Here is a 13,895-nt window from a genome sequence, read left to right on the forward strand (position 1 = left end):
AATCATAAAGAAAATAGTTGAAAAATAAAAATTATACTGAAAGTGTTTTAAATGACAGTTGTAAATAAGGTAAATAAACATTAACTTTTAAAATTTTAGTTCGAAATTTATGTTCACAATTATATGTTGAAAGAACGTATTTAGCTGAAGGCAGAATATATACTAATACTTTCAATAAATAAAATTAATTTTTTTAGAAGATTTCTTTCCGATTTTTTTAGGAAAAACACGTGCATCGTATTTTTCATTACTCGCCGAAAAATATCGTGAGATTCGGAATATTTACTCTTGCAATTTCTTTCGTGTGATACTCGTACTTTGCAAACAACGTCAAAAGGTATTATTGTTAATACTAAATAATCCATTGCCACAATAAATTATTCTGTTTCTTTCAAAAAATTTTTTGGCGATCGGTAAATCTAAATATGAAAGATTTTTCTTTATTATTGCCGACGCGACGAGTCATCTTTAACTGTCCGTTTGCTAACTGATTGTATTTTAATTTCAATATAAACATTAAATATTCGAAATAATATTTTACAAGTCTTGATTTTTGAGCTACTTTTTTTAAATTCCGTGAATCGAGACAGCGAAAAAGTCTCGGGTGTCTCGACACAGAATCCCTATGTAAAGCACCACACTTCAAATGGGATTAGGGATACCTGTAAAATGTGAGAAACAGTGCAATTTAGTTTGCCTGTAGTCAGGGCCGCCGAGAGCGATCCTAGGCCCTTGGAAAACAATGATTCCGGGCCTCATGACTAAAATGGCATTTTATGTATGTATATTTTAACATGGTAATAGTAATAATAGGTACGAGTGAACCTTTTCTATGCTACAAATAAATATAAAAATTAGCCACCGTTGCGACATATTTTCTGAAACCATATTTTATATGAAATAAAAATAAAAATTATTAAAAAAATCTGCTCCTAATATTTACCTGATAATTAGTCGTGTTTTCTTTGCTGCTCAGTGTTAACATATAGCGAATTTCTAGTCCAAGACAAAAAAAAAATTGTTTTAGCGCGGTGAAAACGCTCGATTTTTTAAGACTTTAAAAACAGTATTACTGGTGAGAATCGAATAAAGCATATCTAAACAAAATTTCGTCCAATAGGATAGCGCAAAAAACAATTATCCCTTCTCAGAAGTCAAAAATCCACGTCAAAAGCAATAAAATCGTGCCGTCGCCGTCGTAGTGGGAACGCTCGTTACCGAGCGTTCCCACTGCGACGGCGCCGACACGATTTTATTGCTTTTGCCGTGAATTTTTGACTTCTGAGAAGGGATAATTGTTTTTGCGCTCTCCTATTGACCAAAATTCACTTTGAAAATACTTTGATCAGCCCTCTTATATTAAAAGACCATAGAAATATCGGTAAGGATAGTTATCCTAATTTTAAACCATAGTGAAATATCCACGTGCAGACAAACTGAAGTAATATGCGAGATGCGACGTTTGCTTGTATTTCTTTTTCTGGTTACTTTACCCTGAGAGATGTGTTGGATTTATTTGTATTTTGCGACCTAATGAAAGTTTTAAAACTAATGTGCTAGATGCGATGTCTGTCTATACTTATTCTTCCGCTTATTTTCCCTGAAAAATGAGTTGGATTAGTTTGTATTTTGGACTTGACCCAATGAAAGTTCTAAAACTATGATTAGTTTTAGAACTTTCGTTAGGTTAGGTTTGGGTTTGAACAGCAAATAGACGTTTCGCAACTGTTTAATTGAGTTTCATAGACATTTTAGAGCAGCATATTAGCGTCTATCAGTTAAATTATATTTTCGTTAGTAGAAATATATATCTACTAATGTATTATTTATTTATTTTGCTGCATTAAATCTGGTTGTCAAATTACCGATAATACAATCTATAAAAACATTAAATTTATGTAATTAAGCTAGTGCTGTTGTTGATTTTTCGTTATTTCTTTGCTTCTTCCTTATTTTTATTTAATTTACTGCTACTAATTTACATTCGTTAAATACTTCCTCTTATGTCTAATATTTTTTAAACGTTCAAAAAGCAATAAAGTCAACAATAATTTGCAAATAAATTTTAACATAAACGGAATCGCGTCAAAAATCTATTTTCTATCTGTTTGAATAATATTGTTTATTGTGAAAGTACTACCTAGAAAGTAGGTGCTTTGAAAGCAACCCCTGTTCTAGACAGTTACTAGGTTCGTAGGTACAGCTCGCGGAGCTTCAGATGCGCGTGTGACGTGTCTTGACTGGGTAAATTTCTTTGATATACGAGTACATTTTCGGAACGTTTTATTGGAACCAGAACAACATTTTTGATATTATTACGAGTAATTTAAACTTATTTATGTTTTGTATTATTCAACGTATATACTAGTTGTAATAAAAATGTTGCCCATGTATGCTTTTATATAATCTCCAATATAGTCTCGCGAAAGTGTAGCTTATCTTTAAGATAGAATATGGTGTCTTTCGATACAATTTCATGACTATAAATTTCCCGATACGCCAGCAACTAATAGCATAAAATTCATAATATTCTGTAACATATTATATGTATATCTCTATAAATATATACCGAGTGCATCTGCTATCGATTTTGTTTCTCATACGTTGTTTAATGAACTTCGCATTGCTGTGAATCATAAATAAAATATATCGCAATTTCGGAGTAGGTAACTGAAATTTATATGCTACATAAACTAATTTTATAGGCTCGCAGGTTTGACTGGCTCACTGTTATGTAGTTTACGCGTATCCGGAAGTGTTTAGGAATTGTTTACCCAATTACGACTTTGGCGAGCATAGTTTCCGTCAGCGTAACTAATTTGATCTGGTTCTGGAGGTTAATTTGGAAGGTATGCGCGAAATTAGATTTGTCTGTTATATATGTTATTATTATTTTATTCTGCCGCCGCAATTTCAGTAAAGCTTTCAGCATTCTCCACTTCAATCTCTTTTAATGGTTTTGATGGATGCTGCATCAGTTTCTGGGACATGCGGCAGGTGTGTGATTAAAATGGAAATGTAAAGCACGAAACAATTAAAGCTTGTTAAAATTTTGTATGTATAAAACTCATCAATATGCATGATTTTTATATTTGTGTTATAAAAATATTTTTTGAATAAATGTTTTATGAAACTTTATGCTTTATTTATTAATAATAAAAGTATTTAACAATCAAAAATATTTATTAAATATCCTTAAGTATACAATAATTATTACAACCAATACATAATACATAATCCCACTGCCTCTATGTATCGATAATATTTTAATAACATATATGTATGTATCTACAATGTGTCTATTTATGGTAAATGCATGGTATAGTGTGATAATATATTTGTTTATTATGGTTTCAAGCGTGATTTATGATAGTTGTGCTACGTATGACTTTATGATCAAAATATGATGGATTTCATAAATAATATGGAAAGTTTATATATTATTGATTCGATGCTCGTTATTTCTTATCGTTATTTTTCGTATTGTCGTATGACGTTTCTAAAACTTGGAACTCTTCGAATACCATTTCGCCGAATTTTCCTCCGTTTTTCTTATCCCCGTTTATCACGTTTACGTCGTTCACGTAGTAAAACTTTTTTTCGTGCGTTATAGGCTCGTTGAAGCACCTTATGGTCTCTGCGACTGTCTTCTGCTCCTCTCTGACTACATCCTCGTTGGACTCATTAGCGCTTTCTTCGCATTTATCCAACTTATTGTGGTTGGATTCGGCGTTTACGTGAGCGTTGACGGCGTACGCCAAATCCGCTCCTTTATTCCTATTCACTTTCAATTTGTCGTTCGACTCTTTGACGCTAGCTAAAGTCCTGTGGTTGTTGACTGTGACGTTCTTAGAGTTAAGCTTGTCTATTCCGTTTTGTGCGGCTCCGTTTCTCACCTTGTCTCCGTCTAGGTTGTGGATTTGGTTATTGATCGTCACGTCGCATTTGTTTGTGCCCGTGAACGGCGAAGGCACCGCGCCCCTCTTGTAGCTTTCTATTCTGCAAATCTTCGTCTTCACCGAATTTTGGCTGTCGTATATCATCGACGGGTCTTCTTCGTCTTTGATCTTCTTCGGTTGAAACTTCCTCTTCCACGTGTGATCGTCCGTGCCGGCCAGCTCTAATCTGCTGCTGCAAGAGTTGGACTTGACGAGCTTGAATTTAAAACCTAAGTAATTGTCGCAGCTGCTCTTCTTCAGCGTCCCGTCTGGATTGTGTCTGTCATTTTTTTCCATTATCTCGCTACAAGCGCAACACTTGCTTATCCTATCGTCGTCTATTAAAGACGCTGTATCGCTCCTGCTGAATGTATCCGTTCCGTATAAGCAATCGCACTTATCGCCCGTGCATTTAGATTGGCACGAATCGCAATCCCTACAGCAGTTTCGCTGCAATCCTCTTATTTCCTCCATTATTTGCTTCGTCATGGGACTCACTGCCGGTCCACTCCTTTCATCCAATACCTTACCTCCGTAATACGTGATAGACGTTCCGCATTCTCTGATCTTTTCTAAAATATCTTGGCTTACATATTGACTTTCGTAACAAAGACTAGGATTGAGCGACTCGCACAAATATTCTTCGCTCGACGAGCAATAAATGTTATCGTTGTTTTCTTTCGTTGCTTGGAACGGACTCAAAGCGTCCGTGTCATAATCGTGTTCGTTGTTAGAGCTCAAATCTCCGCTAGACACTCCGCTCGACAAACTAGCCGAGTCCCATTTCCTATGCCCGTAAGACGTGTCTATAGTTAAGTATCTGGACACCTTCTTACGCACAGAGTGTTTATCTAATTTAGAATCGTCCGTGAGATTTTTATGCGAGCTCGACCTCTTATTTGAGACTGGATCTCTTTCAATGGAAGGTTCGGTGTTTTCGGCGGGTATGCGCATCGTAAGGGTCCTTTCGAAAAGGTTCCGCACGGTTTTTACAGTATCCGGATTAGGCAATTCCTCTTCGATTATCTCTTTGTTTACGCGTATGGGATGATAAAAAAAGTGTCTCTTAATCCCCGACAGTTTTGTCTTCCTCAGTTTTTGTTTTACCCCGTCGTCCTTCGTCTCGATATTTTTTTTCGTCGTCGCTCCCGTTATTCTACAGCTATTTGTTATTTTGGTGGAAGCGTTTAATGTTTGATTCGCTTCCACTTTAGTGCGCACCGGCTCAATTATGACAATGTTGTTGTTAACGAGCAACTCTTGAAAACTGAAATCTTGTAGATATTGCAATAGACCGTCGAATTGAGCCTCTTTTTTGTAATTCGCCATCATCGTTTTCCTGAATAAATCTGGCTTTACAACTTTGTACCTCACGTGATCGAATTCAGCGTTGTCTTTGTTGTAATTTTTGGTTTTGATCAGTGTGGCGTGTGTCACTTCGTCGCTGCGATGCGTTTGATTGCTGGTTTTCAATTCCACGATTTCTATATCGGGAGAGAAGCTCTTATATTCATCTTCTTGGCTCAATAGTATCTTTACGCGTTCAGGTTTGTAGTCGTATTGATTGAATTCATTATCGCCCATTTTTTTAGGGTCGTATACGATTTTTTTGTTGAGCGTGCCGGTTTCTAATTCCGATAAAGCCTTTTCCTTTTCGGGCCCGTCGATCTTTTTCCACACGTCTTTGATTTCGGTTTCTCCTGAATTCTTTTTGATGCTGTCGACTATTTTGACTGTCTCTATGGACTTTATGATGTTTTCTACGGACGCTGCCTTATTGGCGTTCTCCGGTTCGTCGGGCAAACATTCCCTCATGTTTTCGACAATCTCGCAATTTTCCTCCGTTTCGTTTTCGTTTTCGTCGCTGGATTTGTCTATGAGCTTCGACCAGTAATTCTTCACAGAGTGGAGCTTTTCTTGATATTCAAGGTCAGTTTTAACGGCCTTGTCTACCTTTTCGGTTACGTTGTATATGTGACCCTTATGGACGAAGTTTTTCATTCCGTTTTCGTGTACCTCCGATTCGCTAGAGCTGGAGTTGGCTCCGTTGAATTTTTGATTTTCGTGTTTACGCGTGTCTCTGACGTGCAAAACCTGAGGTCGCGACATGCCGAATCGTCTGGGGTTGTTTTTGTTGTCCTTGATTATGAGACGCGGTGGCGGTTTTTCAAATTTGTTTTGCACAGCCGCTATTTTGAAACTTCTATCTTTTTTCACCCGAGGCACCCCTGATTGTTTTGTTACAGTTCGACCTATTTCTCCTTCGCTGTGATAGTGTTCGTCTCTTGTGTTTGCTTTATTTTCATCGCAATGGTCGGATAACTCATCCGAGCTGTTTTTGTAGGTTGTGTTAATTTCGCTGTCGAACGACTTGGAAATCTTCGCTAAATGCTCGTTTTCCTTGAAAGTTTTCACCGCACCCTGCAAAGCGTTGTTGAGGGTTATCGGCGGATCGACTACGATCGTTTGATGTCCGCTCAACGGCAAAATTATTATATTTTCCTCTCGCTTTGTGTTTCTGTTTAAGCTCTCTCTCGATTTGAAACTGTGAATCCGCTGCACTTGTCTGTTTTCTCTGATTATTACCTCGTATATAGCCGACGACCGACTTTGATTTCTAGTGGGTAGTGCCACTTCTTTGGGAAGTTCTATCTCCTCGCTAGGCGGCGCCGGTAATTCGGGAGAATTGCTCGCCTTCGGATCCCTTTGCCTCAAAGAATAATGTTTCGTTATCGACGTCCGGTTTTTATGAGTGGAATTTAATTGACTCTTAGCTACCACTAAATCCTTTTCCGTAAAAGATCTTGTGTTATTTAAACCGTTTTGTTGCTGATTAATCTCTTTCTTGCTAATATCTCTCTTAATCGGTATAGTCGGCAAACCTTTTATAACTTTATTTTTGAAAACGCTATCATCGATATTATCTTGTATTCTCTTACTAGCCTCGTTCGTAATAAATATATTTTTATCCTCCTCTTTTTGCAATAAAGATTCGTTCAAAGCTCCTCTATCAGATTTATTCTCCACTTCGATGATTACCCCGTCTACTGTGATCACCGTCCTAGAATTATCCTCTTGTAATAATGTCGAATTATTAAGCGTCACTTCATATATATGTTCAATTGGCGGTAATATCGGCGGCTCTGGAATATCGTTGGATCTATGAATTTGAAGCTCTTCTTCCTCAACCTTTCTATCGCGTTGCACTAATACGTTTAAGCTGTCGTCAAAAACTTCCTCTCCGTCAACTTCTACGACGCTTACGTCTTTCAAACTCGTTTGCGATTGAATAGAACCGCTCACTTCTTTGTCGTTCGAGTTCGGAATTTCCGATTCACGCAATTTCTCGTCTATTTTTTCCGAACGCCGCAAATTTTTGCTTATGTTTATATCGGGTAGGGAGTAATATTGATTTTCAATTAGAGTAGTGACGAACGGTTCGGTCGTTATGTTCTTCGACGAGCTACCTTGGCGATATAACGATCGAGTCTTTAAGTCTTCTTGGTTCGGCTTGAATTTCTCGTTGTATTGATTATAAAGTTGATTTTCTGCTGGTGAATAGTTCTTTTGGTGTCTTTCGAGCGTGTCCTTGTATACGACCTTCGCCTCGGCCTTGGCGATGTTCGGTTTAACTTTATTCACTTGCGTATATATAGAGTTTAGATCGTCGTATGATTTACTGTTAAAGCTGTTGCCGGCGCTGTGTAATTTTAAGGGTATTTCAACGAAAGCCTCGCTGTATTTCGAGTCGCAGTATTCGTCGATTTTCTCGGCTAGGGAAAATGCTAAGTTTTCTAGACGCCTCGGTGGGTTTTCCGGGGTGGAATTCGGCACGGATACGTACGACGTCACGCTGATATTATCTTTATCGGGGCCTGTCGTGACTCTTTCGATTGATTTAGTGGATTCACTCTCCGAGGTGTCGCAACCCCTCTCGCTTTCTACAGATGTTTTTGCGCTCGCTTGACAGTTAGATTCTTTTTTATTGCCGCTTCGTTCGCACGAACTGTCGGACTCGTGCTCGTTGTACTCGCTGTTTGATTGATCTAGCACGTGGAAGTTGGTCGGCGATTTGGCGACGTTATTGACGGATCTGTCGCTATCAGATTTTATTCCCTCCGAGTAGTCTTGCACGTAGCAGTCGCTGGATTCGGTATTAGTTTGATTCGGTCGAATGAAAAGCAATTTTCCCTTAGAGGCGTGGGTTTCCAATCCTAGTTCGCGGTCTGTGGAGTCAGGGGAGGATTCTTTATATACGCCAGGGTTGTGCGATTCGAAGTTATAGTTTTTGTGTAAGTAGTTGGAGTCTAAACTGTCGATCTCGCTCGGGTTGCGAGAATAGTGCGGCTCGTCCGCGTGGGGCACGTACCCGTTGGTTACGATCCCTTCAGAGTTGACCCAGCCGCAGTCCAAGTTTTCTTCTTTGTATTCTTCGTAGATGCCTTCGCTTGTCAATATTGTGTCTTCTGAAGCGTGGTTTGGGTTATCGGAAACGTCGCCGTAACAAGAGCTGGTTGATTTATTGTATATTCTCTCGAGAGCTTCTTCTTTCGTCTGGAACTTGGATCTGATGAATCTGAAATTTAATTTTAGAAATGTCAATATAAAAATAGAATTGCATTTTTTGTGTATATGATACAAATGTAAAATATTAAGTTTATATCAAATACACGATATATTAAAGACGGAAAAGCGTAGTCGTAATGTCTCAGATTAGTAAATATGAGGTTGCGGGTTCGAGCCCCAGCATCGGCACTCGAATTTTTATTTATAAAAATGCGCTATTATTAAAAAAAACGGTCCCAACCGCAGTTACATCTATTGATTATAAATTGTATAGCGCATAATAATTCACAATTAATAATATGGATGTCACCGATTCACAGACTTTCAGTCTGATAATTAATACTTATTTGTACAGATTTGCCCGTTGTAACGCATTGGGCTTACGCCTGTCAGGTTACAACGGAAGATTTAATAAAAAAAATGTTATATATTTATGGTTGGTACGAAAATATAATTTTACTAAAACCATACACACAGAAAAATAACTAAAAAGACGTAGAGACAATTTTACCGGGCCGTATGATTTTTTAGGATTTTTCCATAAAAAAAATTTAAAGTTATAAATTTGTAACTTTTTTTTTCTTTTTAAATTGTAATTTTATTGCGAAAGCGCAGAGTATACTTAGCATTATTACCCATTAGTTGTTTTATTTTAGTAAAAATTTTAGTATTCCAACTTTAACTGGTTGTTGATATTAATACAGTTGTATTCTCGAGCGTTAAATCATCACGCATTCCAACTTTTTTCGATTGTGTCATATTTCATTTATTTGTCATCTTCATTGCTTCAACATTTGCCGAAACATATGTGCGTTTATATTTATTTAAGTTTTTATATATGTTACAGTGAATGTGTATTACCAGTGAAGTTATATTTTCACTTGCGTGTCAGTGAAATCATAAGCGAATACATTTTCACCGGTAAAAATATGTTCTACAAGCTATAATATAAATTAAAATTATATGCTGCTCTAAAATGTCGATGAAACTCTATTTGACAATTGTGAAACGTACTTTTGCTATTAACCAAACCCAACTTGAGCTAATGAAAGCTACAGTTTTACAACTTTCATTAAGTTAATTTGTTTGTGTTTCATTTATTTTAAATATTGTAGTATTTTGTCGTTTGTGAACAAATATAGTTTTACTGATACTGAGCAGTGAAATTTTATATCTATTTTTTGATACATTTTTACTGTCTGAGTTGAGTTGAAAATATAAATTCGCTGCTAATATACATTCAATGTAACATATATACATATCGAGTGGTCCAATTGTTGGATTCCTGTGACTTTTTAGCTATACCTGGTCTGACATCTGTCGTCTAGGATGATACTGGGCGTAGCGCAGCTTGGATAAAGTGATTTCAGTATACTGTGTTTGATCATATAAATATTTTTAAAATTAAGGGGAATTCTTGCGCCCTTCTTATATTCGATCTTCTGGCCAATGTGATGATTCGGGGCGAAAACATACTATTTGCTATTGTCTAATAAATATTTATTAATGACAAAATCAAGTTTTATTCTGTATGTCGATGATTTAAAATGCTTAGATTCATTCGATCTGCTGCACATGTATTTTTTTATAAATTTAAATAAGTATATTACGAAGCAAAAATAAAATATTATTTAAATTTGCAAACATTCTTCTCAAGGAATTCCAGTTTTGGGTTCCGGAACATTGAGAACGTTGAAAAGAGCACGATTGCGTCCTCTTTTGTTGTTAGGATGTCTTTAAATTTGGTTTATGGTCCTAGTCAGAACTACCTTAGTTATTTTTGTGTAAAAAATGCAATGACATGATTCTACAAAAGAAATGATGAAAAGAAGAATTAATGTTTAAATTGCAAATTGTTACCTGTCTTTGAAGATAGGTTTATCTACGAGTCTTGCTCTCGGAATTAGCGGTCCTGCGCAGCTTTCCTCTCTTATGACGGCCAAAGACCGCGATCTCCTTAATCCTGGAAGCGGATGGGCGACTTGTAAGGCGGCTGGAGCTTGCAGAATTCCCTGGGAGCCGTGCCACCATCTATCTTGTACCCTGGCCGTTAAATGGCGGTAATAATCGTCCTCCGGTCTGGGGCGCGAGGTTTTTGGCGGATGCTGTAAGCGCCTCTGCGCGAATTCCAAATTTTCCGCAGGGTTGTCCAGATACTCCAAGTCGTTGGTTCTTGGTGGCGCTGGGGCGGCTCTGCTGGCCAATTCCAATTCGGAAACGGATCTCCTTTGAGAGTAGCGCGCCTTGTTCGGCCAGCGGATCCTGTCCGCGTGATACTGGCTGCGTAGCGACACCGCCGAGTCCACCGAATGTCTGAAAAGGGATAAAGGGTCGAATTAGTTTTAATTGTTAAACAACGATTTGCGACGAGACGGGCCGCTGAAATGGGCTAATTAAAAATGAAAATTTAATGGACCCACGGCGGAGATGCTTTTCGACGCTCGCGCGAAGCCTTATCAAATATTAAAGGGCCTGGGACCTTAGCGCCGTTTTCGCATTTGGCCGCGAATACAATTTTCGCCAGTGAATAATGACCGATTTTTGAGGCAAAATGGGGCGAAACTTCACAATGGGGGCGCTTCTTTACTCGGTGGCGTGCGCCCACGTGTTGAATACGGCTACATTAAATCCTAATGACTGGGAGAAATATCACGCGACATCGATTTCCCGGAAAATGTGCTGAACCTTTGGGTACAAGTTGAGCTTTGAAAGTTGGGAAATTTCGCGTGTATGTTTCTTGAGGTGCAATCACCTTACACGCGGCAGGCTATTTACTGATACAATCGATGTGTCCTCTTGTTAATTGGGATTAGAATAATTATGATTGAAATATATACATTATTTATATCGCTGACACATCAAAGAATATTATCTTACATATTCGAGCACAATATTGCATTTATATCAGGCGTTGTTTAAGATTAAAACTTAGCTGAAGAGAGCCATTTTGTTATATTTACATACATATATCGAAAGGCGGTTCTTCATAAAGAGTAGACAAATTCACAATAATCAAATATCAAAGCGATATTAAATAAACAAAAATTCTTTTTCATTTTACACTACTATGCTTCTTATTAGAAAATGTTTTCGAAAAGTTGAGATTTCCAAAAAAGTGAAGGAGGATAAATTACGCACGATTCTCATGCGTAATTTATTCTGATTGGAGCGGGTTCTTAAATCATCAAAGCAAAGATAAAGCCGCCGGCCGGTTAGAGGTATAGAAAATCGCAAAAAAATGTTGGTCATTCAAATATTTTCAATCTTCCGAGAAATTATGAATATTTTCAAACATCTTCGGAAAGGTTTCTTATATGAGTGTCTTATTTTATTACTTAAGCAAAAATAAGGCGTTCAAGTGTTCAAATTTTGTAAACATTTTTTTTGCCATTCCTAGACCCCTAAAAACACCTTCCAAGAGGTATGGATATTATACATGAACCCTTTTTATAATTTTCTTAACAGTTGAGTGCGCTAAAGAGAGTTTATTTTCCGCGCTTAAAATAATAAAATCTGATTTAAGAGCTTCCATAAACGCTGACTTATTAGAAGCAATTCTTTTTTTAAGATTTAATTCAGTTTAAATCACGCATGGAAAAGATTTAATTTAGATTTAGTATTATTAAAGATTTAAGATTAGATTTAGTCAAACTGGCAAATTAAAACCAATGAAACAAGCTTTTTCCCTTGCGAGTATGATTATTAAATTTATTTTAATGTATCATTTTATTTTATTTAAATATTTTATTTTACGTATATTAGGTTTATTTTTCGTATTTCCTTATTCAATATATATATTTAAATTATAATAAGTCAATTAAGGTGAATTAGGTAGACATGCCTTTTTTATAATTTAAAAATCGTTGGGATAATTTTCATTACTATCAATTATATGCTAGTAAAAAAATAATCTTATTAAAATTGTTAAAGTCATTGTCGGACCATAATATAAAGTCGTTGTTACTATTGTGCTTTACTAATGCTCATTTTGTCATTGTCACAAATATTTGAATTATACAGTCACATAAATAAACGAGTATATTAATTTATCATATTATAATAAAAAAACATAAGTTATGAAAGCTTAGAGGACCTCGTGATGGTTAAATGATACAAATGAATGCCTTATAAATTATATATTCATAGCATTTCAAACTTTTTTACTGTTTGTGTTCAGTTGTTATTGTATTCATTAGTCTGTGTTCATTTGTCACTGTGTGTAATTGTCTCTATTTTCAACTATCGCGTGTTCAGTTGTCTGGTTACCAGTTAAGACGGCCTAATTTATGTCATGAAGTAGAAAGCAAATCTACCAGTGAATCTAATTTATTTACTGTATGTTTAGAAGCTAATTTACTTATGTAGTATCTGTTATTCAATTAAGTAGAAATATAGTGATAAATATAGATGACAATATAGAAAGAGTTTTAAAAATTCCATTAAAGATTTAAACTATTTATAATCAATATGAAGAAATTCTTAAAGATAATATAATCGTTGAATGTTCTTCTTTATTTTTTTTATACACTTCTACAGATTACAGTGACTTATTACGTACATTTTATATGTAAATTTATCTACTGTTTTTATAGACCATGAAAACATGCTTTATACGTGGGCATATAAATTATTTTTATTGTAATAGTAAAATTATATTTTATTTATTCTACTCGTTCTTTAACGTGTCCTTACATTGTGTATGAGCTTCAATATTTTTTAAACAACTTGGAGGATTAAATTGTCATACGAGTTGAAATTTTAGCATATTCAACAAGGTCGGTACATTAACTTTTAAAAGTCCAAAGACATGTATGTCATGCCTAAAATGGTTTTACCATTTTATGGTCATGCCTTATATATTTTGTGAAGCCATTTAAAATGATTTCATGCTAAATTTTCCAGTATTTTATTTTATTAGTTACTCAGAAATACTTCTATATTACAGTAAAAATATTTAGTAATTCCTAACCATTTTACCTGGAATTGTCAAATTACTAAAATTCGTCCTAAAATCTGTTAATCCATCGATGGATTTAGGAAACAATTTTTTGACAAATCTGTGCCAACCGCTCAAAACCTAAACATGAGATTTGTTATTCATGGTTGTTTCTATAAATAAATTTTAAATTAAACTCAGTATCTAGACAATATGTTTTGAGAGAATTGAATTCCAAATCGTGAAGTTGATATTGATGAATTAATTGTCATACATTTATTATTTTGTGTTAATTATGAATAGTTATATTAATTAAATGGCCGTCTCTGTATTTTTCAGTGAAGTTATATTTTCACTAGTAAAGTTCAAATACATTTTCACCAGTAGATATATATTTCTACTACCGAAAATATAATTTAACTGAAATTCTATGCTGCTCTAAAATATCTATGAAA

The 13,895-nt window shown here is 35.7% G+C and overlaps 2 protein-coding genes across 4 annotated transcripts in view; one reads left to right on the forward strand and one right to left on the reverse strand.

The window, feature by feature from the left end:
- MCU (mitochondrial calcium uniporter) overlaps nt 1–13,895 on the forward strand; it is a 175,337-nt gene that overhangs the window by 39,700 nt on the left and 121,742 nt on the right. The gene's annotated exons all lie outside the window — the stretch shown is intronic.
- The window catches only part of jv (javelin), a 34,018-nt gene continuing 23,287 nt past the window's right edge, over nt 3,165–13,895 (reverse strand). For all 3 annotated transcript variants that reach the window (XM_088195419.1, XM_088195420.1, XM_088195418.1), the window contains 2 exons: nt 10,365–10,817; nt 3,165–8,514 (listed from right to left, as the gene is read on the reverse strand). In XM_088195419.1, coding sequence (XP_088051545.1) covers nt 3,459–6,047 — 2,589 coding nt within the window. In that variant the 5' untranslated portion in view covers nt 6,048–8,514; nt 10,365–10,817 and the 3' untranslated portion in view covers nt 3,165–3,458. The remainder of the gene's footprint in view (nt 8,515–10,364; nt 10,818–13,895) is intronic.

This window comes from Plectrocnemia conspersa, unplaced genomic scaffold (genome assembly GCF_051122295.1).
Source record: "Plectrocnemia conspersa isolate PC_06_02 unplaced genomic scaffold, ASM5112229v1 ptg000010l, whole genome shotgun sequence".
Taxonomy (NCBI): Eukaryota; Metazoa; Arthropoda; class Insecta; order Trichoptera; family Polycentropodidae; genus Plectrocnemia; species Plectrocnemia conspersa.